The following is a 21,271-nucleotide window of genomic DNA, read 5'->3' on the forward strand; positions in this document are numbered from 1 at the left end:
GGTGACGCCTCTAAGCAGCTCGCAGACAGGTTTAACCCGTTAGTCTGCGGCCTGGTCGCGACCCTGGACAGTCAGCAGCTCCTAGTGCTACTCTGCCGACTAGCTAACAGGCTATGGGCTATGCTGCAAGATAACAGGGCAGCGCCATCCCGGGTGGGGTGGACACCGTCCCTGCCTAAAAGACCAGGCTTGCCCTCGAACTCTTCCCAATTATTAATAAAGCCCACTTGATTTTCTGAACACCACTTGGACATCCAGCGGTTTAGCGACGTGAGCCTGCTGTACTGCTCATCACCGCGCCGCATTGGGATGGGGCCAGAGCAGATTACGGCATCGGACATCGTCTGGGCTAATTTAACCACCTCTTTAACATTAGCCTTAGTCACTTCTGACTGCCGCAGACGTATATCGTTGGCCCCTACATGAATCACTATCCTAGAAAACCTCCTATGAGCTAACAATCTAAGGTTGCCACTAATGTCCGGCGCTCTGGCTCCCGGTAAACAGCTGACTGTAACCGCTGGTGCCCCTACAGCTACAGCTACTTTCACGTGCCGAACTATAGAGTCTCCTATGACCAGAGTCTCCTCAGCGGGTGTAGCACTGAGCGGGGCGAACCTGTTGGACACGTGAACCGGTGAGTGGTGCTCTGGTGGGCTAGCGCTGGCGTTAGCGGTAGCTGCAGCCCTCGCTCTCCGACTACGCCGCCGAGACGTCACCCATTCACCCCGCTGTGAGGGCTCTATCGCCGGAGTCGCGGAGGCGCTAGTTCTCCCTGGCGCGTCCACACCTACTACAGACCCTGTCCCTGTCTCTCTATCCCTCAATAATGAGTGGACGCGTCGCTCTAAGCTTTCCACTTTCGCCACGAGAGAATTTACTAGTTTGCACCTCTCACAAATACTATGACTATTACTATCAGTGGCGAAAGGGTCTAGACTAAACATGCCACACTCCGAACACGGGAACAAACCAACACCAGCCATGAATAAATCAAAACACTTACCGTGTCTAGCCGATATATAAACTTACGCTAGCTGATTTGTGAAGGCAGAAAGTTGGTCAGCGGCCGGAATAAAAACTGTAAAATGTATCTAGGAATGCAAAAGGTAAAGATTAGCACGTAAATAGATTATTATACTTTAGAAAACAATTTCAAAATTCGCTCCGCAACAGCGTAGGTCAGCAGGAAGCAGCGTCGGCAGGAAGCAGGAAGTCGGAATCTTTAGAACGTGTTCATATCATAATGAGATGCCTCACATTGATCAGTATAGTCATATCTGTTTCATCTTTATTCAGCTGTAGAATGTTTCTGTTCCAGGCTTCAGTAATTTAGTTTGATCCCATTGTCGGGGAAGATGGTTATCTATTTAGGTGGAAGTTCCAAAAGACGTAGTCAGCTCACACCCTTTTCTATCCATGTCTATTGTGCAATGTGTAACAGGACTAAGTATGAACTGGGTTTAACTGGCACAATGTGAAGATGTGGTGATCATGAAACAAGTTGTCAAAGTTGTCTTAAATTTTAATATTAAGCCACATGAAGCCATTCTGCTGATCTTTGTCGCGCTTAACCTTCTTACCTTAGCGCAGCGTGTTCGTTGATTGCAAAAGAAAACATTACCAGTCTTGTCTTTAGCCTTTTATTAAAAAATATACATAGGCCTATTAATTAATTAAATACAGAGATCTCTGGAGAGCTCACATTACCTAATCATGTCACCCCATGTGCAGCTCTGAAGCTGTCTGCTCTCTTCACCATTATATATGCTTTCCTTCCTAAACATAGGAACTGCACATTCCATAGTTCAACCTACAGCTGTCTCTATTCTGGAAGCGAGGTCTTACTACCTGGCCTTACCATATAAGGTCACAGTGAGCCTCCTCTCACACATCCCATTTTTAGCCTACTGCAGACGCATGGAGTATTGGAAGTGTCACACAAGCGCTTACACCGTCATTCTTACTAACAAACAACTTGATCAATAATATAATGTAAGCAAAACATATAGTGATTAATATTAGAGATTTGATTAATACTTTATGACTTCTCAAAATATATGTGAATTATGATAAGCTGTTGATTCAATACTGTAATGTAAACAAACTATGAAGGGATTAAGATGAAAATCACAACAATTCCCCCTTTTTGATCTCAAAATAGATCAAACTTTAAGTTAATCCAAAACTACCTTTTCATCTTCTGTCTCCAACTATGACATCATACCCAAACATCTTTGTGGTTCCTGCTTCTCAATCTTACTGCTGATTAAGCTTCCCACTAAGCTTCTTCTACATCGGAATACAACATTTACCTGTAATCATAAGTCAAAAGTATTCCCACAGAAGTCAACACAGACATAATAAGACAGTCAATTCAATTATCTGCTGTCGTGTCCATTTAGTATAATCTGATCCATGAATGCCTTATATCTTAATTTCTGACGTATTTTCCAGTGATGGTCCCAGTGTTGGGGCAGGTCTAAACCATACTATGTTTATCCTAATTAGGCCTAAAGGGTCTTAACACAATTGGCCCACTCCTATTACTAGATATACAGTACACGACCTACACTAGAGATGTGCCAGTACTCCAGATGAAAACATCCCAATTCTATTGATAGAATAACTAGGTTCTTGGTACGATGTGCGTCTCTCTGAAAAATAATGCTTACCTTTGAACTTTATTATTGCTAAATGGCCGTCCCAGCCGGCCAGTAGTATGATTATCAACTCCTAAAGCTTCATGTGAAACTCTCCAAGGGATCTCAGTTATGCAGCTACTATTACAACAATATTGGCCTTGACCCACCATGGATCCATATGCAAAGGGGGCAGTCCCCTGTAAGGTCCTTTAACATGTTGTTAAATACTAACAATCACATTGCTACTACTTTCAATAATACAAAAACATATAGACAAACAATGTTACACAAGGCCTGTAAAACAACATTAGACAATATTACTGAACATCCAAATACATCACAAAACTTTTACTGCAGCATCATCTTTTCTTCTGCCCTGTTGGAGGCAAGATTATCTTCTTATCCCGCGAAGGAGGTCAGGGTGGACTACCTGATTGTTGAACCTCCGCTCTCAGGTGTTATTTTGACCTGTCGTTTGAGAGCTCCGTATCTCGGCGCGCTGGTTCTGATGCTCAGCACCGGCTGAGGTGGTACCACGTTTCTCCTTTGCCCTTCAATCGGACAGCGTGTGATGTTCTCTTTAGTGGCCTTGCATGAACTGGTCCACCTGGGCTCTGACCACTTTCTTTTGATGACCTTAAGCAGGACCCATTTGATGACAGGTCCGTTGGTTCTGACTCCTCTCCTTGTACCTGGACAGAATAAGCTTCACAAATTACTTTTTTTAGTTCACTGTAACCTTCCTTGTACGACCCCGAGTGTACCTGTCAGGTTTCGCAAGCGCATTGGGGGACCCCCGACAACTTCTCACTGTCATGAGCTCAAACGAAGTGAATCCTGCAACAAAATTCACTGAAGATCTTCTGGCCAACCATATAAATACCTTTGTGCACATACCTTTACCTTTACCATTATACTTACCATTTATAATCTCCATTTTAGCCTGAGATTGAGAATGATAAACCAACCCACATTTGTGTCTCAAACCCAAATTTTGTTCCACAAATTTTAGCTCCTAGCTAGTAAAGTGCATCCCATTATCTGAGTACACTTAATTTAGTATACAATGGTGCAGTATCCAGTAATTTTATCAACATTCTGCAGACTGACCTAGAGTCCTCTGCCCTGGTGGAAATGCTTCTACCCAACCTGAGAATTTATCCTCAGCCACTAACAAATAGCTTAATCCCCGTATTGGTATTTCCATACCCATGTAGTCAATCTGAACTTCATCTCCTTTTTTCATTGCATTTGTACATAGTCTTAGATATGTGTATTTCCTTACACAATTCTCTGCTGCTGTAACAATGCAAATTTCCCCACTGAGTGATTAACAAAGAATTATCATATCCTATCTTAGCTCCTTTGGTCCAGGGAGCCTGCTTAGACCTTTCCTTAAAGCATGACAGCTGTTATGCATGTTTCAAATATCACATTACTCTGTCCAGACTGCTATTACGTCAGTATAGGTGCCATCAGTTAACCAAAATTTTTCTTCATTTATTTCTACCCACGTGCTACCCTGTGTGCCTCAGTTAACACTGGTTTGATCAATTGATTCTATAAAATTCGTTTCCCATTTTGTCCTTTCCAGACTTCCTTATTTCTTACCATATTTACTCAGCAATGCTATTTTATTTTAATAATAAAATTTTATTTAAGTACTCTATTTCTTAAATTTTTTCTCTGGGGTCAATTTTCCTGTACTTTACATAGCTCTAAGTCCTGTGGTCTGCCTTGCAAACCATCTAATGGGCTCCTATTTGCCTCTGTCTCTAAGCTTACCCCCTTTTGTTATCGTGTCACTCTGTACGTACAACCTCTGCTTCATGCTGTGTGCATGGTGTTTTCTAACAGGTGTATCTCCCCCTTTACTGAAATATCATTCAGGAATGTATTTCAGAAACTTCTAAAAAGAGTAATACGTTTTAATCAGTAATTTGCTAAGTCCACAGCCTATGCCAATGTCTGTTTTTGTTTAATAAATTAAACTTTAAATCCTTAAACTTAAAATAAGTCCTTCTTTGAGATGGAAAATACTAGTCAAATGAAGTTATTTTAATACACTAGTTATTACAAGATTTAAATTAGCTCACACTCAGAAAGTTAGTTGTTACCCGATGCCTTGTTGTACTGGTTTCCTATCATGTTTACCTACTCCTTACCCATGTGACCAGGGTGTGAAGATAATTAGATGTGTGGAGTGGCTGAATCTCCCATTATCTACCAGCACTGTTGCGCATGTCTCAGCTTTGCAGGGTTGCCGCCCCTCAGGCCCCAGTAACCTAGTTTACCTGATCCTGTAGCTGTTCTTCAAATTCCTCCCATGAATTGGATCCCCTCCTATGTCATAAGACAAAATAACATGAAATGGGTCGGGTGGCAGGACAAAGGTTCAATCAAAGTGATCTGGCTTCCAGGAAATGAACTGGGAGTGGACGCCCCTCGTGGCTCATGAGTGAGACTTCAGGAAACCCCTGTAGATAGCAACCGTGGAGGCCAGTCTGTGGACTTCAGGTGCATCAGGTGTCTGCTGTCTGTAAACAGTGCATTTGTAATGTCTCTTCCACAGGTTAACAGGTGCAGTCTTTGATCTCAGGAACCTGTGTTTAGTGGCCTGCTGACCACATTGTACAGTCATTTGAACAGTTCTGTGCAGACTTTGATATTCTCCAGCCAGAAATGATAGTCTTTGAGTACCGCCAGTGAGGGACAGCATAGGGTTTGCCGTAGCTTTGCTGTCCGAGTTCTCATCAGGGCCCCGCCATTGCCCTGGTACTGCAGAAGGGTTTGGAGCTGGACCTCTGACCTCTGGCCCTCCTTCATCCTACGGTTCTGTGGGGACTCTCTTTCGCCCAATGACTCTCCTGAACACAAAGAGAAAGCATCCACCCCACCTGCCACAACGAAGTTGCCAGGATCACTGTGACCTTCCTTGCCCCTTCCCAAAACCCCTTCTTCTAAAATTTAGGTTAAACCCATACTGTTGATACTACTGCATAAAATAATACACTTAGGGGACATATTGAGGTCTCTGGGGCGGATCCCCTGTGCTCTGAGATCTTTTAGATTGCAACAGCTTGATCAGAGACATTTTATCTCTGCACAGCTTCAAGAAGAGTCTCAACATCTTCCTGTTTAGATCTGCTTTTTTAAATTAAGAAACTCCAACTCTGTTCTAATTGCCATCTTACTTTCTTTATTGCAATATTATCTTATAACTTGTTACTCTATTACATTCTTTTATTATGTTTGATTTCTTTTATCTTTAATTTCTTTTAACATTTCACTTTTTGTCTATTCTTTAAAACACCGAGTTGCATGTATGTTTGAAAGGTGCTATACCAATACAGAGTATTATTATTATTATTATTATTAAACATTTCCTAGTCACTTTAACTGGCATCAGGTTTCTCATATTAAACTGACAACATACAGACCTATTCCAAAATTAGAAAAACATAGAAACATTGATTATTATTCAAAAAGCTACTTTCCTGGATTATATTTTCAAGGCCCACAGTGTAAACGATTTCAAGTATTTATCTTTATTATTATAATACTTAACACCACAAGTATCCCAGAGCCAAGCTCTCTAGCTGCTGTCAGCTTGTCCAGTTTTAGCTATCCAAATACCTCACCGTTTCACTGACATGTCTACCTCACTCAGTCACTTCGCTGTGTGTGTGCTATTTATAACTACTCCATCCAAGTCTCTTTTAAAACGCAGTTTACACTTCACCCCACGGCATGCGTTCCCTTTTTTAGCCTTAAATACTAATATTCAATGTCAAGGGTAACTCGCGCGTTTTAAACTCCACGTCGTCGATTTTATCTATTTGTACGATTCCTGTTTTTACATTAATTCCTGGATAACTTAGTTAGTGGGCATTACCGAGTTTAACTCATACGGTGGTGGTGTATCTTCCTGAATATCTGCTGTGTAGACCCCGCTCATTCTAGTTGGTTATGAACAACCCCCAGCAAACAGTATTTGTACATGTGTCACAGAGCTAAATCTTCTCAGCGTTTGATAATTTTGCGAGTTAAACGTGTGCACTTTAGCCAGTTGGTCTATTTTGCGGCAATGTAACAATTCTCGGTTAAGAGGCGGAGGCAAATACACGAATGAAATTTTACTTTTTGCTTGCTCGTCTGCTTGTCTAGGCACACTGTCCCTACGCAACAGGTGCACGCGCTGAGGCATTTCTCTAGACGTTCAACTAAGATTGATTACTTAGTTACTAAATACAGAGGAGGGACAAAACCCCTACTGTCTACAAACAATCCTGATTTCAATACTAAATGACATAACCTAGCGTTAAGATATAAGAAATTATGAGGAAATTAAATACACCCACTTACAATCAAAACTAGAACACCTCAGACAAAGCACATACTATGCTATTTGTTAAACAACGAAGGAAGAAATTTATCCGATGACTTATAGCCAATATATATATGGGATACAGAGAAACAACTGTCATTAACAGGACAAACCCAGCAACCATTTAAAGTATAACAAAGACCGTCAGCATAGCGAACCCAACTTATTCAACACAATAAACGACACACGAACTTATTAACAACCGGACTTGTTTTATGATCCCTAAAGTATAGTTTTAGACTATGGGTTGGCCTGAAACATATTCAACACTCAAACAATGACAATATATGAACCCACAAAGTATAGTCTGAGACTAGGGGAGGGTGCGAAATTGAGAAATTTAACTGAGAAGTAAAACACAAGTAATCTCAGGACGAGAAAATAACCACGCACGATCACTAAGCTTTACCGACCAGACACAAGGAGAACTTATATACAATATGCAAACAATGCATGGAACAGAAACAGATGCAATAGACTTAATTATACAAAATGACCCACAGCACACCTTACTTACTATGCAAATGAATACTCAACGTAATCGCCAAAGACACAAGGTACAGCTGATACTAAATATATGCAGGACCAAACCAAAGGGGAAACCTGAATAAATGAAATACAAATGAGGGAGGAGTCACATATTACATACGAGACTCTAATGTTTTATTTTGATCAATTAATTACATCTGAGGACACACGATTCTGTGTTGGTCACCCATACTGTCACATAACAGCCAGCCCTTCAAATATCACACTGCTTATGATATTCTTCAATAGTATAAATCACTTCACTAGTCACACTCATCTGTTCCACTAAGGTATTCCATACCCTTAAAACCAACACTAATTCTACTTAAAACCATTTATAAAACTTGCATTTTCCTCACCAGTTACATACGTTGATAAAAACAGATACTCACCCGGAAGTTCTAAATATAGAACGAGAGTTCCGTTCTGACACCGTGAGGTTTTACCATCCTCAATCAATTCAGGTGCATTATCCGGCTTTTTGCTTTATCGAAATAATATTAATTTATGGACTCCTCAAGATCCAAAGGTTAATATCAATACCTAGCTAGCAAGACTCGAACTTGCGTAGGTCTCGTTCCTCTCGTCAAAGGAACGGATCGGCCGCCACACCACGGAATAAACCTTAAATAAAAACTTGTTAGTTTTCATTATTACACAAAAACTTGTTAGCTTTCATTTTGCCGGTAGGGACCCGAACCCTAAAATCACCTTTATGGGACTCAAACCCATTTTCCATAGTATACTTATACTTTTACCTTTTTAGACAAGACTGGATTTAATTTAGAATCATCCAAGTACTGTCAGTTCACCACAATTTAGTTACAATTCAAATTTTGCAGATTTGTTTTAACAGGTTCTGCTTTACCACTATTGTTGTGCCGGCACGGTCAAACTGTCAGTCATTAGATGAAAAGAAAAAAGTTTCAAATTATTTTGCAATCACGTCGGGGTCACCAAAATGTCGCGCTTAACCTTCTTACCTTAGCGCAGCGTGTTCGTTGATTGCAAAAGAAAACATTACCAGTCTTGTCTTTAGCCTTTTATTAAAAAATATACATAGGCCTATTAATTAATTAAATACAGAGATCTCTGGAGAGCTCACATTACCTAATCATGTCACCCCATGTGCAGCTCTGAAGCTGTCTGCTCTCTTCACCATTATATATGCTTTCCTTCCTAAACATAGGAACTGCACATTCCATAGTTCAACCTACAGCTGTCTCTATTCTGGAAGCGAGGTCTTACTACCTGGCCTTACCACATAAGGTCACAGTGAGCCTCCTCTCACACATCCCATTTTTAGCCTACTGCAGACGCATGGAGTATTGGAAGTGTCACACAAGCGCTTACACCGTCATTCTTACTAACAAACAACTTGATCAATAATATAATGTAAGCAAAACATATAGTGATTAATATTAGAGATTTGATTAATACTTTATGACTTCTCAAAATATATGTGAATTATGATAAGCTGTTGATTCAATACTGTAATGTAAACAAACTATGAAGGGATTAAGATGAAAATCACAACATCTTGTTTTCGACATTAAGTTAATTTAAATGTAAAAAAAAAAGTTACTGGTACAACATGAAGGGGAAATATATTAGGGATGCACCGAAATGAAAATTCTTAGCCGAAACCGAAAACCGAAAATGAGGAAACCAAGGCCGAAAGCCGAAAACCGAAACACCGAAATACATTATGCCAATTATTAGTAACACTGGATTTATGGCTAACCTCACTAAAATCAAGGCATTGCTATTCAAAGAATAAATCAACTACAAAATTTGATTTGAAAATATTTATTTAGCACTGACATTACAGTAATGCATATTATAAAATAAAATTAGTGGTGGGCCGTTAACGGCGATAACGCTGACAATGGCAGACCACTAATTAAATTTAACTCGCTTGCAGACCGTTTTTATCTGAGAGGATAAATATATGTATTTTATACGAGTTAAATTAAATTATAACTGACTGGCCTGAAAGATAAATATAAATTCTCTCATAAAAACATGACGTGAGTTGCAACAACATTAAACAGCTCAGGTAAACACACTTCTAAGAAATGTCGTCTGCTCGGCAAAACATAACGGGGCTCAATGTGCTCTATTAGCTTACGAAATCCCACATCTTCTACGACAGAGAACGGCTGATCGTCTAAGGCAACGAGTTCCATCATCCACCATGTCCTTTGCCTTGGCGCCATCACTGGAAAATTTTTTTGCTAGCTTTATCCAAATAAACACGTGCAGGTGGCGATTTTTGCTTGCGTCATCACAGCACATTGTTTCGGCCGTGTTGTTTCGGTGATGAAAGTATTTCGGCCGAAAACCGAAAATGCAAATTTAAGCCATTTCGGCCGAAAATTTTCGGTGGCCGAATTTTCGGTGCATCCCTAAAATATATTTATGTTGAACATTTGTAGAGTAAATATGCAATATTTACAAATGTGTGACAATGCGACTGCTTAGTCAAATATTTCTGGAGGCACAGTACAGTCATGGCCAAAAGTTTTGAGAATAACAAAAATATTATATTTTCACATGCTCTGCTGGCCTCTGGTTTTTATGTGTGTTTGTCAGATGTTTTTATCACATACAGAAATATAATTGCAATCATATTATGAGTAACAAAAGCTTTTATTGACAGTTAGAATGAATTAATGCAGCAAGTCAGGACCTCTGCAATTCTCCGTGGCATGCTCTCAATCAACTTCTGGACCAAAGCCTGACTGACTGCAGTCCATTCTTGCTCAATCAATGCTTGCATTTTGTCAGAATGTGTAGGTTTTTGTTTGTCCACCCGTCTCTTGATGATTGACCACAAGTTCTCAATGGGATTAAGATCTGGGGAGTTTCCAGGCCATGGAACCAAAATCTCTGTTTTGTTCGAGCCATTTAGTTATCACCTTTGCTTTATGGCAAGGTGCTCCATCATGCTGGAAAAGGCATTGTTGATCACCAAACTGCTCTTGGATGGTTGGGAGAAGTTGCTCTCTGAGGACATTCTGGGACCATTCTTTATTCATGGCTGTGTTTTTAGGCAAGACTGTGAGAGAGCCGATTCCCTTGGCTGAGAAGCAACCCCACACATTAATGGTTTCAGGATGCTTTACAGTTGGCATGAGACAAGACTGGTGGTAGTGCTCACCTCATCTTCTCCGAACAAGCTGTTTTCCAGATGTCCCAAGTAATCGGAAAGGGGATTCATCAGACAAAATGACTTTACCCCAGTCCTCAGCAGTCTACTCCCTGTACCTTTTGCAGAATATCAGTCTGTCCCTGAGTGGCTTCTTTGCTGCCCTCCTTGATACCAGGCCTTGCTCCAAGAATCTCCGCCTCACAGTGCGTGCAGATGCACTCACACCTGCCTGCTGCCATTCCTGAGCAAGCTCTGCACTGCTGGTAGTCCGATCCCGAAGCTGAAACACTTTTAAGAGACGGTCCTGGCGCTTGCTGGTCTTTCTTGGGCGCCCTGGAACTTTTTTGGCAACAATGGAACCTCTCTCCTTGAAGTTCTTGATGATGTTGTTCTAGATTGTTGACTGAGGTGCAATCTTTCTAGCTGCGATACTCTTCCCTGTTAGGCCAATTTTATGCAGTGCAATGATGACTGCACATGTTTCTTTAGAGATAATCATGGTTACAGAAGAGAAACAATGATGCCAAGCACCAGCCTCATTTTAAAGTGTCCAGTGGTGTCATTCTTACTTAATTATGACAGATTGTTCTCCAGCCCTGTCCTCATCAACACTCACACCTGTGTTAATGGAGCAATCACTAAAACGATGTTAGCTGGTCCTTTTAAGGCAGGGCTGCAATGTGTTTTGTGGGATAATGTTAATTTTCTAGGCAAATATTGACTTTGCAATTGCTGTTAAGCTGATCACTCTTTATAACATTCTGGAGTATATGCAAATTGCCATTATAAAAACTGAAGCAGTAGACTTAGTAAAAATTTATATTTGTATCATTCTCAAAACTTTTGGCCATGACTGTATTCCGTGGAGGTACACATGCTATTCTGTGCCAGACTTTATTTACTCTTACCAATATAAAAATTAAGTCAACCTGAAAATTATTGTTTATGCATTACAGAATTCAAGCACAGCCTCTAGTTTCTCATTAAGGATGCAATCAGATAAACCTTGTATTTAACCCCAGTGAAAAATGACTGTGGTGTGGTCATAGAAGGACCTCTTTATAATATGTCCTGTGTTCTACATAGAACAAGTCAAACAAGTTGGACAATGAAAAACTGGAGTACTTCTCTGTCTCCACTATCCAATCAGACCTTCAGACTTCTCTCTACCATGCTGCGGAACAAACTACTTTTAATTGTTTCCATGGTCATTGTCATTATCTTCATGTAAGTCAACCACCAATGACTCAAAAACAATATTAAGGTATTGGAGTAATACATTCAAATTAAGCTAAATCATAATTCATGCAAAGTATGAACATTAATCTTAAAAACCTTTTCCCCAGTGTGGTATATTCATGTACATTACATTTGTGTTTTTGTATCAGATTTTTTGGGCCAAGGAAAAATGTCATACCAAAATATCAATGGAGGAGCAATTCTGGACCTACTGAAGACACTAATTTCCCCAAACCAAGGTGTTTGCCAATTCATGAAACATCTTAATATTTGGTTATCATCACAAGAAAGATTTCCTCAACATCAATCCATCCATTATCTTTCCACTTCATCCCACTATTCGGGGTCATGGGGGGGCTGGAGCCAATCCCAGCATCACCAGGCCAACATGTTCATTTAAATTTCAAATTTTTGCTGATTGTGTGATTTCATGTGTGGCCTTCTGTCCTCAGACTGTTTCTTAATGTCAGCCGTCCTCCATGCAAATGTGAAGCGGATACACTTATTGGTCATGTGCCAAAGGACGTCCTTAGTCTGGTTGAGAAGCGGCGGTCCCAAGAATACAGTAAACACCAGACCAGGTTTTATAGCATGTTTTGTTATTTAAACTATGTCTTAAACAATCAATTCTACATTAGCGGCTTCTCTATGCTATTTTTTCTTTCTCCAACTGTTGAATTAGAACATGTGCATTTATAGGTAAGACAAGGCAAACATGCCAAAACATGGCTATTTTTTTTTTAAATAGACACTGGTCTCCTCCACAGTGTCCTGAACAGCAGGGGTGCAATTACTTACTTTCTGAGGTGTATGCAAACACACTATCGGCCCCCCCGAACCAAAGTTGTTGACGGGGGGGGGGGGGGGGGGGGTGGCGAACGTAAGATGGACACAAATTAAGTATTACATCGATTTGGCGCCCCCTCTAGTGCAGCGCCCCTATGCGTCGCATACGCTGCATGCCCCCTTTTTGCGCCACTGCTGAACAGCTTGCATTTGTGTCCTCTCACATGCTTTATTTCAAAGTAAAGCCATCATGCTTAATAAAACAGAGGTACATCAGAGCTTCTAAAAGTATTTTGTGATTTTGGAATCATGTACATGTGAACATTTTTGTGCTGTCTGCAACTCTAAAACCAAGCATTTGATTTTAAAGGTCTGACTCCCCTGAATGCTGAACAAAACATTATTTTTATAATAAATGTTAAGTATTCATTTTAATGCAATTATTATACAAGAGGTACCAAATGTCTAATGCCGGTTTTGATCTTCTTTGCGACATTCATTCTTTCATTATGCATTTTTTAGGACCATTACAAACTTAGACCATATTATTCTGGCTCCAGCCAACTCTCCTCTCCAATATCCCATACATGGACTCACAGTTACCCCAATGAAGAAGAGTTTGATACCAGGTAGCATGTCCATTTTAGTTTTCTTTGTTTGAACCTATGTAGAAACAAATATAAAATGTGAAATAAGATTTTATTCTATTCTGTCTTGTGGTTAATCAGTGTAATATCAGGCTATGTATGCTTATACTGGTAGTACTTTAATTTATGGTGTATGTGCCCATTTAGGTTTAGCATTGCATGCACAGAAAAGATTGCAGTACAAGGTATGATTATGTTTGGTGTTGGAAATTGCTTCTTGCTAATATGTTTCTCGAGCACAAACACACACACACACACACACACACACACACACACACACACACACACACACACACACACACACACACAGCTCTTTAAGACACCTTTCCTGGCTGCTATCTGCTAGGCTATTTCTCTCATATGTCCGAATGCTAATTTTTTGCTAATCTTATGCTAGATTAGCATAGCATGCTAGATTAGCATAGCATGCTAAATTAGCGTAAGTCTGTTTTCCTTCTGTGTTTTAGGTGTCTCTGAGTGTGGATAGGGGTGTGTTATCAGTTGACAATGATCTGGAAGGTGTGCAGGTGGCGGGTCAGGACCAGAGCAAAATAAGCCTCTCCTCCTCCCACCTAGACCATCTCAACCACCTGCTCAGCACAGTGATGTACAAGACCAGTGTCTACCACATCAGGACAAGTGACACGGGTAGGGACCTACACTGTGTCACTAACACTGCATTACATGTTATAGACTGGAACAACAAGGACATCCATGCACATACTTCATAAGACCATAAAACAAGTTGTTACATATTAAATGCATCCTAAACTTTTAAACAGTCCAAGGAACAAGAACCTTAACTACAGTATAACTGTAGAACCTTTTGTCCAAAAATACGGAGTTGTGCTAACGGTTCGCCCAATGGAGGATGGGTTCCCTTTTGAGTCTTGGTCCTCCTGAGGTTTCTTCCTAATCTCCACCATCATAGGGAGTTTTTCCTTGCCACTGTCGCCTTCGGCTTACTCATTAGGGATCTGGACCCATACGATTGTAAAGCTGCTTTGTGATAACGTGTTGTTAAAAGCGCTATATAAATATAATAAAGACTTTGACTATAATAAGACCAAAAAACAAGGTCTCAGATATGGGATTTAAAACTAAAATATCCGTATTTATACCTTACACCAATTTGTGGTGGTCAGCTTTGTCAAATATTTCAATAGCTTTTAAAATGTCCATCATAAGAGCATAAAACAAGTTATTGTGACGCCGAGGGCATCGGGACAGAGGCAGCCAGAGACGGGGGTTGAACAGAAGGATGTTTATTATCCATGGCAACCAAACCAGTAAAGCTCTTAGCGCGCACACACTGCAAGTGATGCAAAGTAAAGCTCGTAGCGCACAGAGGTAGGGAACGCAGTGATGGACTCGCTGGGACCAGAGATGCTCATGTAGCGGCAATGTGCAGCACTGGACCAGACAACCTGCGGGCTTAAGAAGAGCAAAGTAAATAAGAAACAGGTGTTCAGTATGCTGGTGATTGTGACTGTGGGAGTGGTTGCGGGGGTGTGTGCTGGGATCGGCTGCTGGCCGGGATGTGCGCCCTCTGGTGGCGACCCGGCCCCCTCACCGTGACAGTTATATTACGTTAAGTGCATCCGAATCAACATCCTTGTTTTGTGGTCTTATGATGGACCGTTTTAAGTTATTGAAATGTTTAAACAAAAATTGACCACCACAAAGAGGTAAGAGGTAGAAATACCCATTCAAGAGTTGTAGGTTGTTGTTTAGGATCCACTTAATGTAATACAACTTCTTTGGTGGTGGCGAACATTTTATTCAACAGAGTAGCTTATTAATTTTTTTTTACAAGCTGTCCGCAACCCACCCAGAATGTGTCCGACCCACCAGTTGAGAATCAAATGTAAATGTGCCATATTTGTCAATTGTGATTTTTCACCATAATCGAAATTTGTCCTTCGCATTTACCCATCTGTGCAATTAGAACACACACACAAACACACACACTAGTGATTACTAGGGGGCTGTGGTGCACATGAGCCCAGAGCGGGCAGAGTGGGCAGCCCTAGCCCGGTGCCCGGGGAGCAGCTGGGGTTAGGTGCCTTGCTCAATGGCACCTCAGTCATGGCCTCAGGCCTGGGAATCGAACCCACGACTCTCCAGTCACAAGACCAGTTCCCTACCACAGGACCATGACTGCCCCTAAAATCACACCTCTAGGGCACACCTTTTCAAGCCCTATAGTATTTCCTTCAGGAAATGCAAATCTAGTTTTTCATGACACTACACACACTCTAACAGGCAGTTATAATTTGAAATTCTGAACATTCTGCCATTCATAAATTTATGAAAAACTACAAGTCCTATCGACTCAAAAAATACTTGTGCACAAGTCAGTGTCAAGACCTTCAAAACGCAGATTGAACGTAGTCTGTACGTTAAGCGGTTCAGGCTGTATTGTAAGAAGAAGATGATGAAGAAGAAGCAGAAGAACACTGCATTACATGTTATAGACTGAAACAACAAGGACCTCCATGAATAAACATCTTGCTAGCAGTACTAGCTAAATAGCTATTTCACTTGAAATATAATGGTTATACATGATTTCTACCATGATTCTAGACATGATTTCTGCTTTAAAGAACTGGAAAATTTACTTAACCCTTAGGTTTGGGATATTTTGGCCATTTTGGAATACATTAGATTTTGCCTTTAGATACCACCTTAGATAATGTTTACTAACAGACAGGTTATTCTTCTCTGACTTTATCAACATGTTGTGACGTCAGCAATGAGGGCACAGAAAGGGTTTTGTTTCACATCTTGATTATCCATGAAGACAAACAATAGTAAAGGGCTGTCATGGCAACTGGCGAGGCACATAAGCTCGGAGTCACCCCAAGGCGTAAACGAAGCACAGAGTTGACCTTGATAAAGTCAGTCTAAGCAGCACGCAGGGACTGTCTCCTTAGTACCGTTGGCGTAGCAATGTGAAGCCAGGTAATCGGGGACCTGTGGGCTGAAATAATAAACTGAGAAGTGAAGACAGGTGCGTGCGATCTCAATAAATGGGTGACTGAGTGGCAGAGTGTGTGCGGTCCTGCCTCTGTGGGCGGGGACGGCACCTCATGAAACATACCGGACTCCAAAAAACGGCAAACAAAAACTAGAATGACATTTCAAGCCAGGACCTTTTGACACAAGTTGACAGGAATGTTCAGCTGGGCTGTGTTTTTATGTCGTGCCATCTTGAACCAGTCGTGTGGTTTGTTAATGAATCCAGAGGACCGGAACTAGGATGTGATCTTTGATCACATAAAAAGTGAGCAAACACAGGCATATGACTGAAACTATAAAAGAAAACCAACAAAAACCACATTGCCTATAAACGTAAAAGCACGTTATTGTAAAACAAGAAAAAAAACATAGAACACTTTACCTCACAAATAAAGGTGTGTTTGTACACGCCTAAAGAGGGATGTTTTACATATATGAACAAAGACAAATGACATGTAAATCATGTAGTATCTTTGATATAATTATCAGTGTGTATCAAGCCAGAAGCATACACACCATTATGCCATAAATGTAAATGTAGATGTTTGGAGTATGATTACCGTCATACTCCAAACATCTCCAAAACATTATGATTTATGTGAGAGCTCAAAGATGCGCTTAAATCAAGCAGGTTTGACAGAAACAAGGAACATGCGTGCTCGATTTAACCTTTATTTTTGTGCTTTCACATAAAAGAAGGTAATGTCATTACATGTAGATGCTGCAGAAATGGTTGCTGACTAGGGAAATGCACAGAAGAAATCCCAGAATTCTCTTTTTGGAAAAAAATAATCTCACTAAAACACTGCAGTAAAATCCTCAGTCTGAAATGTGCTATCCAACAGTGATCCAGTGATCTATCTCTTCAGTTCACTTCTCTTTTGAGGACTATGAGGCGTTATTCCCCATTACAATCAGAAGACCTTCGGTACCAGTTCTCTACGATCCTGGAAAAGGTGAGACTGCCCCTTGTGAATAGTAAAGCTCCAAGATAATGTTTACCAGGACTGTTTACTAAGTGACAGCATGTGCACTAAAGCCTGGATATAAAAGATCTGTGTCAAATTTTAGTCATTGTTTGTAGTTTTAAAAAAATGGCACAGTACAGGTGTATAGTAAGTCAGTAAGTACAGGAACACATAAACTTAAAAATTTATAAATGTGGTGTGGTATTATACAAAATGATGGGCTTAATCAAAAGCAAACACTACAACTGAATAACACCATCCTATGGCTGCTTCTATTTCAATGCAGACATTAACTCTCAGGTCACAGTAGTCACCAAGACATTTCTACGATACACTGAGTTAAAGGTTCTCATCGACAGTATCCGTCAGTTTTATCCAGACATTAAGATCATCATTGCTGATGATAGTCTGGTCCCAGAAAAGGTGACTGGCACCAACATAGAGCATTACATCATGCCCCCTGCACAGGTAAACACATCCTGTTTGTTTGAGTACATATTTAAAATAAAAATACAAAAGCTACAAAAGGAATTAGATTTGCATTTTCTAAAGGAAATACATAGTGCTTGAAAGAGCAAGTCTGTGTGTGTAGTGGGTTTGAGAGAGATGTGTGTGTGAGAGAGATGTATGTATGTTTGTGTGTGTCTGTGTGGAGTGGGTATGGGAGAGAGATGTACAGTATGTGTGTTTGGGGGGGGACATTCAAAAATAACTGTCACTCTGTCACTCTTTTCTTAGTGGAGAAGCCTTATTTTAGTCTGATTTGCACCCTCTGAACAAATGTTCGTAGTTCGGGACATATTTAACTTATCGCTTAACTGAAGAGATGGTGAGATGATTGATCATGATTTTGGTGTAATTGTGTGTGGTGACCCAAAAATGACAAGTTAAAAACACAGAGAAATCTCAACAAAGCTGAATCTGATACTGAGAAATTTATATTGGGGGCCAATGGGCCAGTTTTCTGTGTCTAGTGCCAAACAAATGCTCATAACTCTAAAACTAATTGATCAATTGATAAGGATTTTACAACAGTTTATCCAGGACATTTTTGCTCATTTTTCATGCCAGCACACACTCTAACTGGCAGTTATAATTTGAAATTCTGAACATTCTGCCATTCATTTTAAACTTAAATTTATTAAAAACTTGACTCCAAAAATGGATAGCACTCCTGTACATTAAGTGGTTTGGGCTGCACATGCCTGATGTCTTTGTCTTCCTTGTAACTGCGATAAAGTTGGTTTCACATTCGCTTATACGCATATTCAGAATTAGAAGTGTTGTTTAAAATGTACTACTGTCACCATCTACAAATTACCGTCTACAAATGAAAGTGGCGGTCATAAAAGCCCCAGAGCACCGAGCACTCGGCAAACATTTTAATATCTTTTAAACTATCCTTCATAAGACCATAAAACAAGTTGTTACATATTAAATGCATCCTAAACTTTTAAACAGTCCAAGGAACAAGAACCTTAACTACAGTATAACTGTAGAACCTTTTGTCCAAAAATACGGAGTTGTGCTAACGGTTCGCCCAATGGAGGATGGGTTCCCTTTTGAGTCTTGGTCCTCCTGAGGTTTCTTCCTAATCTCCACCATCTTAGGGAGTTTTTCCTTGCCACTGTCACCTTTGGCTTGCTCATTAGGGATCTGGACCCATACGATTGTAAAGCTGCTTTGTGACGTGTTATTAAAAGCGCTATATAAATATAATAAAGACTTTGACTTTGATAATAAATGACTTTATAATAAGACCATAAAAAATCTCAGATATGGGATTTAAAACTAAAATATCCGTATTTATACCCTACACCAATTTGTGGTGGTCAGCTTTGTCAAATATTTCAATAGCTTTTAAAATGTCCATCATAAGAGCATAAAACAAGTTATATTACGTTAAGTGCATCAACATCCTTGTTTTGTGGTCTTATGATGGACCGTTTAAAAGTTATTGAAATGTTTAAACAACAATTGACCACCACAAAGAGGTAAGAGGTAGAAATACCCATTCAAGAGTTGTAGGTTGTTGTTTAGGATCCACTTAATGTAATACAACTTCTTTGGTGGTTAAGCGGTTCAGGCTGTATTGGAGGAAGAAGAAGAAGAAGATGAAGAAGCAGAAGAATAAGAAGCAGTGGGATAACAATATAGTGCTTTTCAAGCACTAAGATAGAAAAGAGATTGTTCTTTAGTGGTTATAGCTACTGTATGTCAGGTATCCGTATAACCCGGAGCGATCCTAGGATCAAAGCTTTAGGGGTGCTCAGCTTTAGCTTGCCAGATAAAAAGCTACATAGCCACACCCCTATACAATACAACACATCTACCAAAAACAACATAGTGTGATCGGTGGTTCAGTGCTTCAAAAAGAGGACTGCTGTTAAAGAGATGTCTGCCACTTGCTCGATTAACCTGTCACACTAATGGAGTGTAAATTCACCATAAGGACTCGTCTGCTCCCCTATATGAATTAATCTAATGAGCACTTCTGCTGCCATGTTTCAAAAAACTCAACTGTACTGCTAGCGTGCTATAGTCCTGTACTGATTGGCCGCCTGAGGTGGAAAGCTGTGGAACCCGATTGGCTGAATAATGTGGAGGGCTGTGGAATCTGATTGACTGACTGTAGTGGAAGACCATGAAGATGAAAATGCATTCTGCTCAGAATGCATTTTCAAAATGCATTTTAACACAGACTGAGTGGTGTTGGTATCATAATGTTATTGCAAACAGGAGAGGTGCTATTTCCCCTTTTTAGTGTGGAGGTGAAGTGCATTATCAAGGAATGCAAATGCATATTAAGTGAATAGCATTTTAATTATATTTTTGATACAACCTTTGCATGATCACATGAAAGTTGGTCATTCAAATTGGGAAATATATTTTCATTTAAATAAAGGCACAAATAATGCAGCAAAATGCATGTGTAAATGAAATATGAATAGACGTCTACCAAATTGCAAATGTAAATGGAATTATTGAATTTGAATTTGAACTGAGCGCAATGTTGCTTATGTGAGTGGAACATGTAAATGCAAATTTAGGATTACATTGCCATTTTGCATATTATATTTACATTTTAATATTGACACAGAATAACTTCCATAGATATTTAGACAGAAACTGAGGCTTAAAAACCCTGATTAATATCCCATTTAACAAAACTAAAACCCTACAAAGTTCCTGCGTAAAATAATCCTAATGAGATAAAATAAGAACTGCTTCCATGAAATGTCTCTGATATTACAAGCATCCTTTAACCTCTTGTCCCATTAACTGTTTTGTCCTGATAAGTAAATAGGCCATGATTCAACTGTGCTTCCACAGGGCTGGTTTGCAGGCAGAAACCTGGCTGTCTCACAGGTCACAAGCAAGTACTTCCTGTGGGTGGATGACGACTTTGTATTCCTTAATAAAACACACATTGAAAAATTTGTGGAGGTTATGGAGGCCGTTCCTGATTTGGATGTGGTGAGAAACTGTGGTCATGTTGACAGTTTATTTGCATGGCGTGACTCAGTCACTCCTTAATTCTCGAGCTTTTCCTCCCTGATCTCCTCTTTCCTCAGATTGGTGGTGATGTTGATGGAAACCAGTTCTACTTCAGTCTCATGTATGAGGAGGGTGACGAGGAAGGCGGCTGCATGAGACGCGTCCATGGCCACACACACAGCCCCCTGCCCGGCTTTGACGGCTGCTACTTAGTAGATGGAGTCGTCAACTTTTTCCTGGCTCGGACAGACGCGGTACGAAAGGTTGGATTTGACCCTTTCCTGAAAAGAGTAGCTCACACAGGTATGATGTCCGCCTCCCTCTTCTAATATTCTCACACTGGTTCTCATATTCTCAGCTACAATTACCAGGTCCTGTTTTCACTTCCGTTTAATCTT

At 40.2% G+C, this 21,271-nt stretch overlaps 1 protein-coding gene across 4 annotated transcripts in view; it reads left to right on the top strand.

The window, feature by feature from the left end:
• LOC143508402 (beta-1,4 N-acetylgalactosaminyltransferase 2-like) overlaps positions 1-21,271 on the top strand; it is a 38,958-nt gene that overhangs the window by 7,218 nt on the left and 10,469 nt on the right. For 3 of the 4 annotated variants that reach the window (XR_013129341.1, XR_013129342.1, XM_076996868.1), the window contains exons 2-11: positions 11,801-11,941; positions 12,103-12,192; positions 12,406-12,534; positions 13,262-13,368; positions 13,534-13,571; positions 13,854-14,034; positions 17,277-17,363; positions 17,662-17,843; positions 20,709-20,852; positions 20,951-21,176. Coding sequence is in view for 2 of the 4 variants with exons in the window: in XM_076996868.1 (XP_076852983.1) it covers positions 11,801-11,941; positions 12,103-12,192; positions 12,406-12,534; positions 13,262-13,368; positions 13,534-13,571; positions 13,854-14,034; positions 17,277-17,363; positions 17,662-17,843; positions 20,709-20,852; positions 20,951-21,176 (1,325 nt within the window). In the remaining 2 variants the exon portion in view is untranslated. The remainder of the gene's footprint in view (positions 1-11,800; positions 11,942-12,102; positions 12,193-12,405; positions 12,535-13,261; positions 13,369-13,533; positions 13,572-13,853; positions 14,035-17,276; positions 17,364-17,661; positions 17,844-20,708; positions 20,853-20,950; positions 21,177-21,271) is intronic. The other variant, XM_076996869.1, reaches the window with a different exon arrangement.

The sequence above is a fragment of the Brachyhypopomus gauderio genome, chromosome 2 (assembly GCF_052324685.1).
Source record: "Brachyhypopomus gauderio isolate BG-103 chromosome 2, BGAUD_0.2, whole genome shotgun sequence".
NCBI classification, from domain to species: Eukaryota; Metazoa; Chordata; class Actinopteri; order Gymnotiformes; family Hypopomidae; genus Brachyhypopomus; species Brachyhypopomus gauderio.